Source organism: Coenobita brevimanus, chromosome 84, assembly GCF_032717465.1.
Source record: "Coenobita brevimanus isolate Jiangsu-jjx chromosome 84, ASM3271746v2, whole genome shotgun sequence".
In the NCBI taxonomy this organism is placed as follows: domain Eukaryota; kingdom Metazoa; phylum Arthropoda; class Malacostraca; order Decapoda; family Coenobitidae; genus Coenobita; species Coenobita brevimanus.
The window spans coordinates 45,876,924-45,896,047 of record NC_137037.1 but is presented as its reverse complement, the minus strand read 5'-3'; the positions used below and the strand labels follow the sequence as shown (position 1 = coordinate 45,896,047).

The window sequence follows — 19,124 nt, the reverse complement described above, 5'->3', positions numbered from 1 at the left end:
CCACAGTCTCCCTACTCATATATTCAATTTACACACCCTACAATACCCCCCCACGCCCTCTCTGCTCCCCCTTACTCATGCTACCGTCCCCACACTCCCTTCACACTCAATACCTCCAACTCACACTTCTCTCACTCCCCTACCATCCCACATCAGCTCTCACACCCACAAATATTCTGTCCACTCTCCCCAAAATACCCCACCACCCCCACACCCACACATTCCCATCCTCCACTCCCCCACTCCCTTCCACAACCTCACATTACCCCCACACCCACACATCTCCCCACCCCACCCTATTCCCATCTCCCCCCCTGCATCCTCAAACAATACAAAATACTGCTTCGTAACATGATTTGCGTGCTAGATAAGAAAAGTCATGCTAAAATATGCTTTGCCAGGAGAGGCAATAGAGGCGAGGGTTGGATATGGGTTTGTCTCGAAACTGGAAAAAGGGGTGAAAAATTAAAAAGCAAAAAAAACGAAAACAAAACAGTAGGAAAACTAAAATAGTAAATCGCAACATACAAAAAAAAAGCAGAAACACTGAAGAAAGATTAAATAAAAAGTATAAACAGTATGCAAAGAAAAAAAGTATGGAGAGCAAACAACAAAACACAAAAACATTAGAGTATGTGCAAAAGACGAAAATGGAAAGGCTGAAAATAAAAATAACATGAGCAATGATTTACTTAATGCTGATATACATTTTAAATTTAAAGAACTGGCGAAGCAAGATTAAACCAAGATTCCTTAACGACTTATAAAACTAACATTCCTTTCGATGACCTTTGGTTGTAATAATAACACAACAAAAATGCAATTACTGAATTTAAAAAATGATAAAACATGAAAATAAAAGAATCTTGAGGCAAAGTGGAATGGAATAAATTAACAACAAAAGAAAATTTACCCGATTTATGCAAGAGGATTCCCTTTGCTGAATAAATTTTTCCAGCAGTAACCTGACTACAATCCTAAGTGCATCTTATTTATGACAATGAAGATGCAAAAAGGTAACAAACACACACACACACACACACACACACACACACACACACAAGAAATGCTCAATAATGTAAGTGTCTGTAAGATCGTGCTGCACTGAGGAGGAGGCGGCTGAAGTGGAAAGGGGGGGGGGCCGTGGGGAGGGAGTAGGGAGAGTGGAAGCGATGGGGAAATAGGGGACAATGGGGAGGAAAAGGAGAGGAGAGGAGGAGCTGTGGGGAGGGAGGGAGGGAGGGGGGTTGTGGGGAAGATGAAGTGGGGAGAGAGAGAGAGAGAGAGAGAGAGAGAGGCGTCCATTTGTGTGGGTAATTTATGGGTCCATCGATTGCACAAAGGTAATTTGGCAGATAATCACTTTACAATCTTCTCATATACAACACAGACAACACCTTAACTAATACCTAGGTTCCTATTTGCACTGCTGGATTTGTTACCACTGCACCGTCGGCCTCCCCTTCAATATATCAGAGTGTGCTTGTATCTGTCGGTGCGGCTTGGGTGGCAAATAGGCATCGGCAGTGTCGGGTGTCAGAGAGGTGGGAAGGGAGATTCTGGTCTGCTTGGGGTGAGGTGCTGGGAGGGTGAGGGAAGAGGGGATGAGATGGTGGGGAGAAAGGAGGTGAGAGGATAACAGAAGGGGGTAAGGGGAGGTAAGAGGAGGTGGGAGGGTGGGGTGAAGAAAGGATGGGAGCGTGGGGGAATAGGATGTGAGGGTGGGGGAAAGTGGGTGAGAGCAGCAGGGAAGGAAGGGTGGAGAAATGGAGGGAGAGACAGTGTGGGAAGAGGGGGTGAGAGGGTGCGGGAGGAGAGGGGGGTGAGAGGAGTAGGGAAAGACGATGAGAAAGTGGGGGAGGAGAGGGGGGTGAGAGGAGTAGGGAAAGACGATGAGAAAGTGGGGGAGGAGAGGGGGGTGAGAGGAGTAGGGAAAGACGATGAGAAAGTGGGGGAAGAGAGGGTTAAGTAGAGGGGTTAAAGGATGGGGGAGGAGGGGGTTGAGAGGATGAGGGAAGAGGGGAGTGAAAATGGGGGAAGAAGGGTTGAGAGGGTGGAGGAAGAGGGGTTGAAAGGGTGGAGGAAGAGGGGTTGAAAGGGTGGAGGAAGAGGGGTTGAAAGGGTGGAGGAAGAGGGATTGAGAGGGTGGAGGAAGAGAGGTTGAGAGTGTGGAGGAAGGGCAGTTGAGAGGGTGGAAGAAGGCGGGGTTGAGAGAGTGGAGGAAAGGGGGCTGACAGTGTGGAGGAAAAGGGGTTGAGAGGGTGGAGGAAGAGGGGACGTGAGTGGGTGAGGGAGGGGGGTGAAAGGATAAGGAAAAGAGGTGAGAGGGTGAGCGAAGATGGGGAGCGTAGGTGAGGGATGGGAGGTGAATGAGTGGGGAAAAGGGTGGGAAGGAGGGATAAGGGAGGGAATGGGGGTGAAGGAGGAATGGAAGGTAAGTGAGGGCCATGTTAACGAGTGAGTGTGATCAAACTGACACCAATCTGCCCGGTGTGTTGTTTACGAAGGACAGATAAGCTGGGCGGGTTAAGTGTGGTCTGGGTCTCATGGCAGGTGGTGTATGATGGTACCAGGAGTGTGCTTGGGGTGTGGTGCGACTGGGGATTGTGGTGTGGGTGGAGGTGGTGTGGTGTGTGCTGGGGGTGTGGTGCGACTGGGGATTGTGGTGTGAATGGGGGTAGTATGATGTGCTTCACGGTGTGGTGTGGTGTGGTGTGACTGGAGGTGTACGATGTGGATGAGAGTGTACGGTACAATTTGGTGTGTGTGTGTGTGTGTGTGTGTGTGTGTGTGTGTGTGTGTGTGTGTGTGTGTGTGTGTGTGTGTGTGTGTGTGTGTGTAACTAAGCATGTATATGTGAGCGTAAAAGAGATGGTGCGTTGTGTGTATGTGACATATATGGCAATAATTGCGTTTGCATACGAACCAGCGGGTTACGGAGTTTAACAAGGGAGAAAAAGTTCATAAGATACTGACAGAGAACTGCATATGGGAGTGGGGAGTTTGAAAGAAGAAAGAGGGTGAAGCTCAGAAAAAGGCTGACAAACAAAGCAGAAGTAGAATCATCCTCTGCCTTTCATTCCTGGTCAAGATAGAAAAACTGTTATAGCTGTTGCTTGTCTCGATCTGGAGGATAAAGAAAGAAAAAGAGTACCAATTTTCCATGTCTCCAGTTCTTCCTGCAAATAATAATTATAGGTTACTACAAAGAATCGATCGTAAACTGCCTCGAGAATCCGACCACAGAGATATCTTGATAGCAAGTAAAATCATCTGACGTTCCTCTGAGTAAATGAGATAAATCGTCCTCAGATATTCAACTCCCTTCGCTCTGATGACGTATTTTTCATTTTAATCAGAAAATCAACAAACGATATTATTCCACAACTATATACAATTCTAACAATGGAGAGGTTTATTAAGGTTTATTAAATCCTCCACTTCAAAGCCTCTCTGTATGTGCTATATCGTCTGGAGGTACAACGAAAAAAAAAAAATAGTAGTTCAAAGGAGTGAAGGTTAAGATGATATATTTTTCTGACCCTCTTAAGTCCGGTGACGTCCTCTTTATTTATCTATTTAATTTTTTGCTATCTCCAGATTATTTTATTCTGCTAAGGAGAGACTTCTCAAACTGGAGAGAGAGAGAGAGAGAGAGAGAGAGAGAGAGAGAGAGAGAGAGAGAGAGAGAGAGAGAGAGAGAGAGAGAGAAATTCTACCTAACGAAGGGGAAACACCAATTTCACTCAAGCCCAAACTTCACCACCACCTTTCTCCACCTGACCTCCCCGGGGTGGCGTGGGTCAACAAAGTCAATATTTGGCGGAGGAAATCATTACCCAGAATCCTCTAGTGACGTCACCAGGCCCAGGAAGACGACGCCAGGCACTTCCGAGCAAACAAGGGGGTCCATGGCTGCCCTTGTGTCGGGGGTATATATATGTGGACGGGACGCTAGGTATATCGACAAGGCGGACTGGAATCACCCCCATCTCTTCTCTCTCCTTCGTGGCTGTTGAGGACTTTGGATCAGGTGAATAGAGACGTTTGGTTTTAGTCTGTTATAGCTGGACATTTTCGATAATAATTTACGCTTTGAACCCTGATATAAGTGGACGAGGCGAGAGACATTCCAACAAGGCAGACTTATCATCCCCTTCTGTTCTCTCTTTCGTGGCTGTTGAGGACTTTGGATCAGGTGAATAGGGTCGTTTTTAGTCCAAGTGTTATAGCTGGCCATTATCGATAATTAATTACGAAGGGAACCCGAGAAGTTTGGCAATACGAGTTTCGCGATTATGAGCCCGCAGGCGAAATTACGTACAAACAGGGACAAGAGTTCATCTAATATTTCACCTCCTCTACTTCTCATTTTACTCTGCTTAAGGTAGTGAACATTACTATTTATTCATGTGCAATTAAACTTCGAAAATGAACGCATTATAATGAATCTTTTAAAATAATTACTGGAGCAGCATTTGGGCAAGGTGGGGGGTTAAGTGCTTACAGATGCTGACTGAAACAACACGACTGCGATCCCAGACTCGGACAAGGAACAGTCTGATTATTTGAAATTTTGTCGATTCAGATTTTAATGATGTTCCACAAGATCCACTGACATTAAAAAAAAAAAAAAAAAATCCGATAAGCATGTATTTAATGTGGACGATGGGCCTCCGGGAACGGATTCATCATGTATATGTTTGGAGTGGGACACTGAGAAATTATATTTGTCTTATTTATCAATGAAAACTAATTCAGTGTTCATTTTGGATAATAAGTTTTTCATAATTACAGAAAAATGTTATAACTGCTACTTCAGCTACTAACAGTACTGAATACAATATATGTATCATAATTATAAAATAACATTCACCATTTCATTATCACATTACATGCACCACATTTCCTTAGGATAATATTCTCGTGACTCTAGGAGGCTCCATACCACCTCTTCCCAAACAGTTGGTCTCAGCCAGTTCTATATGGATCTTGGTCTGAGCATATAGTACACAAATATTCTTGCACCTGATAATTATATTGCGAACTATGTCGATATCTCAAAAAGAAAAACATATACGATAACATTAACGTGCCATCGTGTATGTAAACTAAATTACGTGGGAAAAGACGCCTGGAAGTCTTCTAAAGCAGGCAGAACGGATGAGAGAATAGCAAAATGTGACACGAAAAATAATTCACCAAAGATAAAGTGCTAGGAGCTCATTCGTTTGATGCATTAAAATTCTATCTACTTTTATATCTATCTACTGTCAGACGCCTAAATCCCGTAAGGGGCGGTCACAATCAAACAGCCTCCACGTCGTCTTGTCCTCTGCCTTTCTACTGCCACTCCTTCAACTAACATCCCCCTCTCTCATATATCTCTTCACGTTATCTCTCTTGTCTTATCTAACAAATCTATGTCCATATAAAATAAAAGATACACACAATATACTCAAGAATAATGGGATGTAATATGCAATACACAAGAAAGAGGTGTTGTTCTAGGTAATCTTGTAAATAGGCCATGACCCCTAACCTTGTCCTTATTTCACAGGCGTCGTGATGAAGCTGTCGGTAGTGGTGGCGGGCGTGTGGGCGTGTGTGGCGGTGCTGTGGGCGGGCGTGGAGGCGTCGCCATGCTGTGGTGTGGGTGTGGCTGTGGTGGGCGGGCTCGCTTTTGCTGGGGTACGTTCCTGAGGTGTATGGAAACAAGGACAGAATGAAGGATTGTATGAATAAGTTTGGGAATATGCAGAGAGTGGTTAGGTTAGATTGAACGACGTTAGCTGTGGTTCGCTCAAGTGTTTGGTGAAATGGACGACTAAATGGAGACTGTTGGAATACTGTTAGTGCGTATGTACAAGGGAATGGTGGGAATGGTGTGTGTTGGAATGAAGGACTGTCAATGTTGGCGTAGGAGGATGGTGTAGGATAGAATGAAGGACTATAGTGGTTGGGCTAAGGCTGGGGTTGTATATTCTAGGGGATGGCGTGGGGTGGAATGAAAGACTACAGCTGTTCGGTAAAGCGATGATTGGGAGTGGAATGAAGGGCTGGAACTGTTGTGTTACGGTTTGTGGTGTCTGTGCAAATGGATGATGTGGTCAGAATGAAACACTACAGTTTTATGAAAAAGGACGGGGGTGTATAGTCAAGGCGGTGGTGTGGGTTACAATGAAGGATCTTACTTGCTGCGGTATAACTAGGGATAATTAGGAACGAGTGAAATAGGGTGCTGTTGATTCAGAATAAGGCTGGGCAATATGCAAAGTGATGGTAAGGGATGGATTAAAGAATTGCAGTGAGAGTCATGATTGAGACAAGGATATACTGTACAGTATATATAGGAGGGCAGGGTGATGGGAAATAATGAAGTACTGCTTTGTCAAGGACTTACGTATACTTTATGCAGTGGTAATCCCAAGTAAAATAACAGTATGACGACATGCAGCAAAAGAAATATCGATTATATAAGTAAAGACTGACATACATGCTTTATACCACCATAGATATCCTTACGTGTTACAGCCATGACAATTCTTTTTCGTACAATAATATAACGTAGCAAAATTTAATCATAATCACTCCTTTTCATAAACTACACATGCATTCTGGTTTGGTTGTGAGGTGTCTGGCAGTTGTATGTGTCAAGGTAAAAACAATCAATGTCATACACAACTTTATCTCAAGGAACATAAGCAATACGTCCCGTGCTCCTCTCCCAGGGTGCCGTTGCAGCCAAGCACCACCACCGCCACCATCACCATCACGGGGGTGGCTGCCATAGCTGCGGCTGCGGCGGGTGCGGTGGGTCCTGCGGCTGGTGCGGAGGTCATTACGGAAAGAGGAGACGCAGGGATACTGATTTCTTGACCTTCCTAGAGACAGCCGAGGTCCAACAGGCATACAGCAAGGTAGGAGGGACACCACAAAAGGTAAAGTTAGTTTCTAGGCTGGGTTACATGGGATTACATTAGAGTTGGACGAGTTGTGTTTTCTTCGGGTATGATTAGATTAGGTTGGCAAAAGTAGGAGGGACAACCTTTTACGCTAGGTAAACCTCTAGGATGGAGTAGGTTAGGCTGGGTTAGGGCAGGATGACTTAGAGTGACCTGAGTTATATTTGATTTGGTTGGCAGAGGTCAAAAGTTCGGGGTTGGGTTGGCTTAGTCTAGGTTAGATTAGGGTAGGTTACATTACTGGAGTTAGGTCAGGTGTCATGGGTTTCTGGGTTCTGTTAAGGTTAGGTAAATATATCGGTTTGTACACTACAGAAAAATGAAACGTTAACAGCCTACTCTCTACCAATATTCAGATACTGCTTGACTGCACAATATCTTAGTGGCTAATTCTATGCTGCTTTCACTTTAACTTGGCCTAAAACTGACAACTCCATCTTGAATGCTGAGTTGCAACAAAGGTACTAGTCAATAACGCTAGTCACAAAGAAGGATGTATAGCCGCAACTTTGTCTATTTTCTTGCCTCTGAGCCACTTGGGATTAAAAAAAAAATAGCAAATGGACGAACATTAGGCCAATTTAGGGTGAAAGAACTACAATAATTGGTGTTAAATGCAGATCGCCGCCGAGGACAAGGACGAGTGTGGTCTGCGCCTGGTGTGTGAGTTGGCGCAGAAGGACCCGAGGGAACTGGCTCAGGACGAGATACAGATTCTCCTGCCTTATAGGTGAGCCACACTATAACCTGCGATATTATTTACACCCTCTTCCAACACAATATAACCTGGGGTCTAAGGTCTTATTTACACACACTCTTAACACAGTAAAACCTGGGGTCTGATTTGCACTCCCCCCTAAGCTTGTTTGTAAGACTGCTTGTATGTACGTTTGTCTTCATTCTTACAGCTACAAAACACTTCATAATCAAATCAAGTAACCATGAACCACCTCACTCCGATGACGTTGTTTAATTCATGCCACCTTCAGACGATTTTAATTAACTCAGGACAGACCTCTCGACGTGAAAGGGTTACTGATTGGTATACCTAACACCCCCAATCAGAAACGTAGGTCGAAAGCTCGGTTTATAAAAAAATGAAGGTTACAAGTATATTATATGAAATAAGTAATCGAACTGAAGGGGTTAAAGGAAAAGAAAATAAAAAAAATACATAAAACGATCTGTGATTATTATAGCTGGTACGGAGACATGTTAATCCCGTAAACAGGTTAGGATCCTTTATAAATATGAACCCTGTATTAAGGACATTGCCAGCTGTGAGAATATATTCCTGTAATTTTGGATGTTGCTTAGCAGAAAATGCTAGTTGTGAAAATATTCCTGATTTATCTCTTCATCTCGGGGACTTTTTATTTCTTTTCAGTTTTTATTGTTGCCATCTAGATGACGATTCTGTTGAGTGTTAGAGGGACTGTTAGAAATGGAGGGGTTACATATAGTGTTAGTCAATCCCTTCAATAAAAGACGTTTTTTCTAACTTGAATGAAATCGTCTTGCACCAACAAGAATGAACTTCAAAGGGCATAAGGATTCAGGAGGCATCAGTAACATAAAAAGATGATACTAATGTGTAGCGGCGGCGGCGGCAGCGGTAGTAGCAGCAGCAGCAGCAGTAGTAGTAGTAGTAATGTCTGATACGTGAACCTGGTATACTGCAGGCTTAAGTTGCCTTTCATCAGCAGTTCACCATCCTCCTTTTGGGGGATAATTAAGTACACGAGGAACGCTTGTATAACCAGTCAGGTGAGCGGTCGTTATATCAATGCCACCACATGAAGGCGTCCCTCTCCAGCACCATATCAGAGTCTAATGTACAGAATTAATCAATAAGGAAGAGGTGTCACGAGATCTCTACTTACGATTCACCAACTTCTCGTGTCTGCAGGGGCCTGGGTGAGAGTGACGGCAGCGTGTACGGCAACTACGACGAGGCGGCGTGGCACGGTCAAGAGGGCCACGCCTGCCCCACACACTACCCTAAGTGCGCCTTCTCCGCCAATCAGATCATGGGCGAGTTCCGCAAGTACGTCGCCAACAACGAGACCTTCACGTTGGACCAGGCAGCATAATTCACCTCCTTCCTGCTGGTGAAGACATAATTAACACTTCCTATACACCTCCTTCCTATTGATGAAGAGATAATTAACACTTCCTATACACCTCCTTCCTATTGATGAAGAGATAATGAACACTTACTATACACCTTATAACAGATAATTAACCCTTACAATACACCTCCTTCGAGATAATTAACACTTACTATACACCTTATAAGAGATAACTAACCCTTACAATACACCTACTTCCTGTTGGCAGAGAGATAAATCAGCCTAACAATACACCTCCTTATGCACCTCCTTATAAGAGATATTTAATTCTTACATCTCCTTCCTGATGGTGGAGAGACAACTCTTACAATACACTCTCTTGTGGGTGAAAAGACACAGACATTATTGTCTATTTTTGTCACCTCCAGACGATTTTACTCAGCTTGGGGGAGACCTTTCAAACTAGAGGGATTTACCTACAGCCTTAATTTACCCTTCACTACTACAAGACCCTTTCGAAGTTGAATAAAATCGTCTGGAGATAGCAAGATTGAAATGTTAAACACGTCTTCGAAATGAAGGGGTTAACAGTTCACCTTAACTCAATTATACCATGAACAAACTAGTAAACATACTTTTAAAATATCTTCAAATAGTATAATCGGATTTTTCTTCTTTTTACAATAAGCCAAGTCTTACATTTATATTTTAGCTTTCTTAGTATTTATTTTTAACTAAGTATGAAAGTGAAAAGACATGTAGTGCAATAAAACGTAACGAGGAATGTATCTGTTTATATACCAGTAGCAAAATTTCATTCAAAATCAACTTCACACTCATATCCGCATTCTCGGTGGCATGTCAGGCTTCGTAGTTCCTATTTCTCAGAGGTTTATTTCGCATATTACACTCCAGCATTCAAGTATATGCTCTTAATAAGGTTTTAATATCCACACAGGTTGCCTCCATGACATACAAAGGGATTTTCAGGTGCTATGTGCAGAATAAATTGGTGAAGAAGAGGTGTTACGAGAGGTTCTGAAGCCACCTAGAATATGACTCTTACTCTCCCACGTACACTCAACAAAAAAGCATCGCACACCTTACCGCACGTACCATTCTGACACAAGGACGAAGCACTGTGATATACAGAGCACCTTGTGATTTAAAGTGCAAATATTATCCTTGGTAATTATTAGGACACGAAATCGCACCAAAGTTCACCTTCAGGGAGCTGCGTTTTTTAAGGCACTAGGTTAATAGATTCACGTGTGTCCTACTAAATTCGCTTATTTTCACATCCATCGTATCCTAGGTGTGCGATACTTTTTTTGTTGACTGTACACTCGAGGACACTTCCGTGAGTAAAGAAGCTATGGTAACAAGATCGAGTGGATATGATAGATACGTGTTTCTTACGCTGCAAATCCCTGAATGGGTATAAAACACCCACTGTGATTGGTGGTCAGGGGCGATTGCCATGGTGTGATTTTTTTTTTTTTTTTAGAGGGTGAAAAGAGGAAGGAAAAACAATTTTTAAAAAATCAACACACCAGATTACAGGTGTTCTCCATTCATAAAAAAAAAATCTGTAACAGTTGGACTTCAACTGCGTAGGCTGATGTCGCGAGGGAAAACTAATTTGGGAAGGTGAGTTCCAAAGAGCAGCAGCTATATTCACATCCTACACCACTTTATTATATTGAATTTAAGATGTATCAGGCACGTATGAAACTCTAAAATAACAACAGGAAACACTGGGAATTCACAATAAAAACGTATTGCTATATTATATTAAAAGCGTAAACTATCTACTGTCAAAATGCTCATATAAATCCCGTCACAGTAAAAAAAAAAAAAAAAAAAAAAAATGGCAAGGGAGACTTCGTAGCAACTTCTCCTCAGCGATTAATTCTGCATCTTACACCCCAGCATCCACTTGAACGGTACCGAGGCAAACTACAGCAGAGAGAGAGAGAGAGAATATCAAGGTGTAACAGACATAATAAATCGCTATGAGAAAAGCGTTAAGAAGCCTTAAATCTGGGCCTCCGACTTCATTTCTTAGGTGTGGGTGGGGATGACTGGCGCAGGGAAAGCCAACACAGCTGACGGCTTGATAAATTACGGCATGGGGGGACGAGGAGGCACCGGGGGAATTTGGTTGGTGAGGAGTGGGGAGAAGTGCCGTGGGGACAGTGGGGAGGAGTAATGGGGGTATGAGGAGGAATTAAGTGAGGAAGTGGGGAGGGCGGGGAGTGAAGTGGGGAGGGCGGGGAGGAATGAAGTGGGAAGAGTGAGGAAAAGTGATGTAGGGGTGGGTGTGGAGGGGCTTGAGTGGATGAATTGGGTTGGAAAGTGCTGGTGGAAGGGGATTTGGGAAGCCTGGGTTGGAGTGGAGCAGAGTTGAGTGGGATCGGAGTGGGAGAATAGGGTGGAACGGAATGGGGGAGTGGGGTGGAGTGGGAGGAGTGCGGTGGAGAAGAGTGAGGAAATGTGAAATGGGTGAGTGGGGTTGGATATTGGTGAGAGGAGATTTGGGTGACTTCTGGAGGAGTGGAGCGGCTGTGAGAAGGTTTGGTGAGTGGAGGTGATCAGGGAGTAACAGTGAGTGGGAAAAGAAAGGGGGTGTGACAGGTAGTGAGTTTTGGTGGGCGAGGGTGGGAATTGGGACGGGGAGGGTGAGTATGCAGGTGAGTACGAGTGAGTGGGTGTGTAAATGTGGGGGAGAGTGAGTGTGTGTGTGAGAGTGGAGGAGAGTGGGTGAGTGTGTGAGAGTGGAGGAGAGTGGGTGAATGGAAGTGTGTGGGGGAGTGTGTAGGTGAGGGTGAATTAAAGGGTGAATGGGAGTATTATACAGAAATTAACAGATAAATCAATGAGTAAAGACAGATACTGTACACTGAAATAAACTGACAGAGACAGACAGACATACACTGATAAATTATACCACCAGTAATGTTATACAGACTGAACCAGACAGATGTGTACAGACAGACCGAGCGAGACAATGATGTGCACAGACAGACAGAAACACAGATACACGCAGACAGGCAGACACCACATCCCATATCGACGCAGAAAACACCGGACAACCCATCCACCCACACCCCCACCGAAAGAAAAAAAATATAAAATCCATTACTCAGCAGATCTAAACCAAATATGTCCGAGGAAAAAAAAAAATAAAGGCTTTCAGTAACTTGAATGGCAAATGAAAAATTGTAAAGCAAATATAAGACGCAAAAGACGATCTGTATCAACAGAAGTTAAAAATATATATTGCTTGAAGCTGATATGGTTCAATATGGACATGTCAGTCTGCCTGCCTGTTTCTCTCAGTGCATGTTTGTCTGCTTGCTTGCCTACCTACATGCTTGACTGCCTGCCCATCATTCTGCCTGTCTTCCTATCAACCTTTCAGTATCCCTGCCTGCCTGCCTATCTGTCTGCTTGTCTTCCTGCCTGCTTGGCTGTCTGCATGATTGTCTGCTTGATTGTCTTTCTGTCTTCCTATTAACCTTTCTGTATCTCTGCTTGCCTGGCTGCTTGCCTACCTCCCTACTTATCTTTCTGCCAACTACTTTTCTTCCTACCTACTTATATCCTTGCTTGTTCTTCAGGTAATGTTCCTACCTGCCTCCCTGCCTTGTCTCTCAGCTAACCAGCCTGCTTTCCTGCCTACCTGCCTGTCGATCCTCCTGCTTTCCTTCTTCTTGCTGCTAATACCTTGATCTATCCGTCTGTCTTTATTTCTTTCTTCCAACCATCCTGCCTTCTTATCCATCTCGATACCTACCACGCAGCGTTCTTTCCTTCCAATCCCCCACATATCCTGCCTGGCTCATTACCTACCCATCTGCCTCCCTCACAACTTACTCTTCTGCCTCTCTCCCTACCTACCTCTCTGCTTTCCTCCCTACGCACTCTTCTACCTCCCTTCTTACCTACCCTTTTGCCTCCCTCCCTACCTAGCCATCTGCTTCTCTCCCTACGTACCCTTCTGCCTGTCTCCTACCCACGCTTCGCCTCCCTCTTTACCTACCTTTCTGCAAATCTCTCTGCCTACCCTTCTGCCTGTATCCTAACTCTTCTTACCTGCCTTCCTGCCTGCCCTACCCTGCCGTCCTGTTTGCTTACCTACCCTTCTCCTACCTCCTTTCCTGCTTGCTTAACCTTCTTCCTGCCTCCTTACCTAGCTTCCTACTTACTTGCCTACCTACCCTCCTGTCTTCCCGCTTACCTTCCTGACTATCTTTCTCCCTGCTTCCTTCATTACTTCCTTCCTGACTTCCCGCCTACCCTAAGCTACGTGCGTTGTGTGTCTGCGTGGGTGGAGGGGCTGGACGGGCCTTAATCAGCATATATTTGGGGCCAGAATTTCCATTGCCTCTGGTGGTCTCTGTGTCAACATTGCTCTCTCTCTCTCTCTCTCTCTCTCTCTCTTTGTATATGTCTGTTCGTCTGTGTGTCTCCGTGTTTTTTCTGCATAACAAAAGAGCTAAAGTCAAAACTAGCTGGATTCGGAATGCCTGGACATAACCGAGTTGAATAACTGGAAGTCATATGCAGGGATAAAGACGTACTGAGGAAGACTGTTTCAAAACCAATTAACTGTGCAGCTGAAAGACAATACTGATTAACACTTGCCTTAGTGAACTGGATAGAAAAGGGAGTGAGAGTGCTATGTACAGAAATTGCCCGCCTGAAACGAGAAAGCAGTGACAGTAAAGACAGAGCGACGTAACATGTGAGACTAATCGAAGATGGTAAGAAAAAAAAGCAGTTTATAAGAAAACTCCTTAACTTCACTCTCTTGGAAGAAATGTGTGTAGTCAGACATCCCCCCTCCACACACACACAAGAAAGTTATACTCCACACAGAGAATAAGGCCATCGTAGAGAATCAACACCTGTGATGGGTTGAAAAAGTAAGCACAATAAACCTCTGAGAGACTGGGTTATCAATGGAAGTACTGTACAATGTGATTTAACAGGATAGATTACGAGAAAAAGGGACACCACGAAAATCAACTAAGATGTCGGATTCAGTTTTGTGTTGGTGAAGGCAGAAAGACAGTCGTGTGGAAGATATGGCGAGTGGAAGGGTAGAGATATGTCTTTCAGGCTGTAAAATTGAGTCGTTCTTTTTATAAGTGATAGAAAAAACGGCATATGGTAGGTTGCGTCTACTATAATAGTCTTTTATCTACATGTCCGTCTATTTATTTATCTATTTGTCCATCCATCCATCCATCCAAAAATACATATACCCATCTGTTTTTCTATCCATCTAATTTCAAGTCTCAAAAACTTAATAAACCTTCCTTCACATCTTACACAGACAAAACATGCTCTACCTCCATTAACACCTCTAATCATCCAGACTCACAAACACTTCCCAGGGCAATGACTAGCCGATCTGAAGGTCACGGCTGCTACAACATCCTCTTCAAGAACCACCTCATCCTTTACGCACCCTTGTTCTAACACTACAAACGGCGAACGATTGTCTTTATTTGGTTTTGCGTATTTGCGTATGGCCTCTCTCTATCCCTCACACTTCCCTATATATGAGATAATTTGCCTCCTTTTTTTTTTTCTTTTTTTTTTATTTCTGAATCACTGACTTTATATTTCTTTGGCATCTTCGTCATCTACACTGTATTTTGCTAAGAATAGCAAATAAGAGCCTCTAAGTCCTTCAACCTACTGTGTCAATAAATCCATGTCTACTCTGTCCAACTATACACCTATTTGTTTTTCTACATCTACCTATCCATACATCCATCTATCCATTTATCTATCTATTTATCTATCTATCCATCCATTTTGTCCATTCATCCATCTGTCTATCTACCTATTCATCCATCCATCCATCCATCTATCTACCTACTAGTTGTATACATGTCTGTTCTTTTCATTTTGAACAATCACAGAAAATGGACTTAGGCAGTCAAATAAGACTGAGAAATAAGAATTTAAGCTTCCCTCTTTCTTCTCTCCCATGCCTATACGAGTACATCCATGTGTCATTATGGATCCGTCACCAACCCATCAATTAATCTCTTATACGTCTATCCACTCCTCCTCTTCTTCCCTCCGCCTCCGCCTCCTCCTCCTCCTCCCACGCCTGTCCTACGTAAGCGTACAGGACATTATGAGTGCCCTGGGGGTAAGTCCTACCTCACCTTGAGCCCGGGCACAGCCTATATATACCCTTGCCACCCCATCACATCCCTCCCAGTACCTCCAACACCACACACCACCCATCGCCATACCACACACCATCCATTGCCATACCACACACCATCCATCACTATACCACGTATCCATCCATTAACAACGCCACATTAGGTAAGGAAACGTTTGATTTATATCCTTACATTTACGAAAAGGAACAGAATTATTTTAATGTGAGAGAATAAAAACTAATGGAAAGGGATTTATTTCATGTAAAGTTGTGGAAGTGATCGTGTTTCTTTTGCTTAATTAAGATTTTTTACATATATGGAAAATAAGGAATAGAATTATTATTATTTGAAAGTGTAAAAACTAATGGAGAGGGATTTATTTTATATGGAAGTGAGTTTTAGCAATGACGTGGAAGTGATCGTGTATTATTATTATTATTATTATTATCATTATTATTATTACTATTATTATTATTAGTGTGTGTGTGTGTGTGTGTGTGTGTGTGTGTGTGTGTGTGTGTGTGTGTGTGTGTGTGTGTGTGTGTGTGTGTAAATACAGGCCCAGGATCAGACTCGTAGGCTTTCTCGCAAGTAAGGCTCGTACTGTGACACTGGAGGCTCCGTTAACATATATTCCTTTGAGATTCATTTTTCTTATTGCACCTTAACATGTTCGTGTATGCTATTTATATAGTTTTAATATCTAAATAGTTTGCATCAATAAAAAGGGGAGGATATTAAGGTGTAATGTGCGGGATAAACTGATAAGGAAGAGGTGTTACAAAATTTGCACGCACACACACACACACACACACACACACACACACACACACACACACACACACACACACACACACACACACACACACACTCCTAATCTCCCCTTTCCTTAATTCTCCCCAATCTCACCTTACCACTGGCCAAATTCAACTCTCCACAGGCAAATCAAACCCCAATACCTGATAGAAAGATGATGGGCATGCGTGGGGGTGTGTGGGCGTGGAATGCGGGCGTTGTGGTGGTGTCGTCCCTCCTCTTGGTGCTCCTACTGCCGCCCACGCCCACAGAGGCCGTCCCCGCACCGCACTTCAGGCGTGGTGGGCGGTTCATTGCGGGGGCCCTTGGATTTGCGGGCGTGAGTTATTATTTGTAATGTTTTATAATCATTTTGCGTTTTTAGCTTACTTAACCTAACCTACTCTAATCTACCCAACAGTATCCTAATTAACGTTATGTAACTCTTCCTATCCGAACCAAACTCAGTTTAGAAATTATAAATCAAAACAGAACACTGAAACACTTCAATTAACTGAAACACGAAATCTATTTATACACTGCGGCACAGAATACAACACAAGCATCATATCAATTTATACACTGAAGCCTGAATGAAATACAATGAACTACGAAGCCACTTTAAACAGCCAAACACAAAACATTTTAAAATTCTGAAACACTAAATCAATTAAAACACGAATATAAAATTAATTAATACACCGTAATACAATATCGATTAAACCATTACAACGTACATAAATCAAAGAAGCACACGATCAACTTAAAACATACAAAACATGCTAAAAACATGAATTATAAATAAAAACTCGATCAACGAAAACACAGAGAACACTATCTATTCGAAAAAAAAAAAAAAAGATCACTAATAATACAACGTTAACTCTTAGGTTCCTATTACTCACCCATAGATAACAAATCGTATAGAGTTAGCTGGAATAGAATACTAGCCTTGCTTAAACCACAAGACATACAACACACAAACACAAAATCGGTAAGAAAATAAACTCGTTTAAGTCAGAAAACAAGTAAAATCACGACTCGAAATTAATTAAAAAAAAAAAAAGCACGTGAAATCAATTACAAAATCATTAAATAAACTATGCACAAAATGAAACATATACACTGAACACAAAACAAAAAACCTGAAACAGCACAAAAAATAAAAACCGTAAATAAAACAACAGCCCTAGAAATAAATACCAGTTAATAAAAGGGATCCTGATATGAGTAAAACAATATAAATCACAGTAACATTAAATGACAAAGCAACCAACAGTACATAATAAAATCCTTGTAGTGGCTGGGGTGTACTACTTACGTAATGCCACTCATGGTTTAATAACAGGTCACTTCCGCCCTAAATGTCTGGAGTGAGTAGTCAGGCCCAAAGACCCTTAGCTCCTAAGGGGAAAATGTAAGATAAAACAACAGAACAGATAATAAGCAAAGATCAGTAAAGTGAATCACACCTGTGCTTCAAGGGTTACCTGGTGGGTCGTCATGTCGGCTGGCGCCGTGGCGGCTGTGGCGGCTGTTATGGCGGCTGTGGTGGCTGCTACGGCGGCGGCGGCTGTGGCTGGTGCGGCGGAGGCTACTATGGTAGGAAAAGGAGGAGTATCGATGAGGTGATGGACGTCGAGCACCTGGAGGAGTTTTACAGAAAGGTGAAGCTTCTGTAAAGCAAAATTCATACATACAGTACAAAGTATTACACAAACACAGAATAGATCTAAATTATATCACTAGCAAATTATTAGCGACGCTGAAGGCGCTGGTATCGTAAGCGAATACCTTTCTAAACATGTATGCATTCATGAAAAAAATATTGAACGCTAGTTAGAATTTATAGTAAAACTGGTACAGTATACACATTGTAAGTGGATGTGATGAAAAGTTATTCGGCTTTTAATTCAGATCGACCGAAGGTTAGTGTCCATGGTCACGGGTCAAACTGTGGGATCAGAGTGGGTGTTACCTCATGAATGTCTGGTCTGAGTTGTATAAAAATCTGCCTGTAAATTGAGTGTGCGGTTACGAAGAAGAAACTCAATTTTAGTGCAGACTGATGAAGAGTCAAGGTCATGGTTCGGCCGCAGCGTCATTCTTCTCTCTCAGCACCCTGCTTAGTTAAATTTGCTTTTCAAAACCATCTGTCATTCTGCACGACAATATAATACACAAATCACAGGGAAACTTTTCTTTTTTTGTCATTCACTTCTACTCCTCTCCCTTTGTTCCACTCTTATGACCCCGACTCACTCCCTCTCACTTCCACTTCTCATTTCCCCTTTCCCACCCATCCCCAATCCTCATCACATCCACTCCTTCCTCTATATCCATTCCCATTCCACGTTTACTCATCAATACCCACTAGCTCACTTCCACTCCCCTACTCATTCTAACTCCCCTCCTTTACTTCACCTACTAATTCTTACTCTCACTCTCCCACTCCTTCTAACTCCCTGACTCATAACCTACTAACACTCACTCTCATTCTCCCACTCATTCCAATTCCCCTCACTCCACTCACAAACTCTCAATCCCCCTCACGACTCACCCCAGTCTCTCCTTCCACTAGGTCGCTGACGAGGACGAGGACGAGTGTGGAAAGCGTCTGGTGTGTGAACTGGCTCAGAAGGACCCCAACCACCTTACTGCCCACGAAACACTCCTATTGCTGCCCTACAGGTGAGAAACCCCCATTATTACATTCAGTTTTGCAGAAACTTCAGAAAAAGAACTGTATATACCTCCACTAACTCATTCACTAAAGGACGTCTCTTTCAAAGCGATGGAGTCTAGAAACGACAATAATAAATGATAAAAGCACAGTAATAATAAGGTTAAAAGTACGTCATTAGACTGGAGGATTTATACCTTACCTTATTTAATTAAGTTCCTTCGTCATCTCTTTCCTCAGAGGCCGAGACGAGAGTAACGAGGGAAGTTACTACGGTCAGTACGACAAGGCAGTGTGGCACGGTCAGAAAGGCAACCCCTGTCACAAAATTTTCTCCCTCTGCCCATACCCTGCACAAGTCATCATAGCAGATGCTTTCCACAACGACACACTGCTGCAAGAATGGACCACCTGA

The 19,124-nt window shown here is 43.1% G+C and overlaps 2 protein-coding genes across 2 annotated transcripts; both read left to right on the top strand.

Annotated features, from left to right (window-relative positions):
• Positions 1-5,568: 5,568 nt before the first annotated feature.
• LOC145410158 (uncharacterized) lies at positions 5,569-9,058 on the top strand. The gene is made up of 4 exons (XM_080280356.1): positions 5,569-5,691; positions 6,732-6,920; positions 7,586-7,695; positions 8,875-9,058. The coding sequence occupies exons 1-4, from the start codon at positions 5,569-5,571 to the stop codon at positions 9,056-9,058; spliced, it is 606 nt and encodes a 201-aa protein (XP_080136482.1).
• Positions 9,059-16,201: 7,143 nt separating this feature from the next.
• Positions 16,202-19,124, top strand: Mst87F (Male-specific RNA 87F). The gene is made up of 4 exons (XM_080280354.1): positions 16,202-16,366; positions 17,511-17,693; positions 18,608-18,717; positions 18,950-19,124. The coding sequence occupies exons 1-4, from the start codon at positions 16,202-16,204 to the stop codon at positions 19,122-19,124; spliced, it is 633 nt and encodes a 210-aa protein (XP_080136480.1).

What these genes read in the sequence shown, in the direction of transcription:
- LOC145410158 (XM_080280356.1), top strand. Translation starts at nt 5,569, where the DNA reads ATGAAGCTGTCGGTAGTGGTGGCGGGCGTGTGGGCGTGTGTGGCGGTG. An exon ending in GCGGGCTCGCTTTTGCTGGG is followed by an intron (nt 5,692 to 6,731) that starts GTACGTTCCTGA and finishes CTCCTCTCCCAG; the next exon opens with GGTGCCGTTGCAGCCAAGCA. An exon ending in CAGATTCTCCTGCCTTATAG is followed by an intron (nt 7,696 to 8,874) that starts GTGAGCCACACT and finishes TCGTGTCTGCAG; the next exon opens with GGGCCTGGGTGAGAGTGACG.
- Mst87F (XM_080280354.1), top strand. Translation starts at nt 16,202, where the DNA reads ATGATGGGCATGCGTGGGGGTGTGTGGGCGTGGAATGCGGGCGTTGTG. An exon ending in TGGAGGAGTTTTACAGAAAG is followed by an intron (nt 17,694 to 18,607) that starts GTGAAGCTTCTG and finishes TCCTTCCACTAG; the next exon opens with GTCGCTGACGAGGACGAGGA. An exon ending in CTCCTATTGCTGCCCTACAG is followed by an intron (nt 18,718 to 18,949) that starts GTGAGAAACCCC and finishes CTCTTTCCTCAG; the next exon opens with AGGCCGAGACGAGAGTAACG.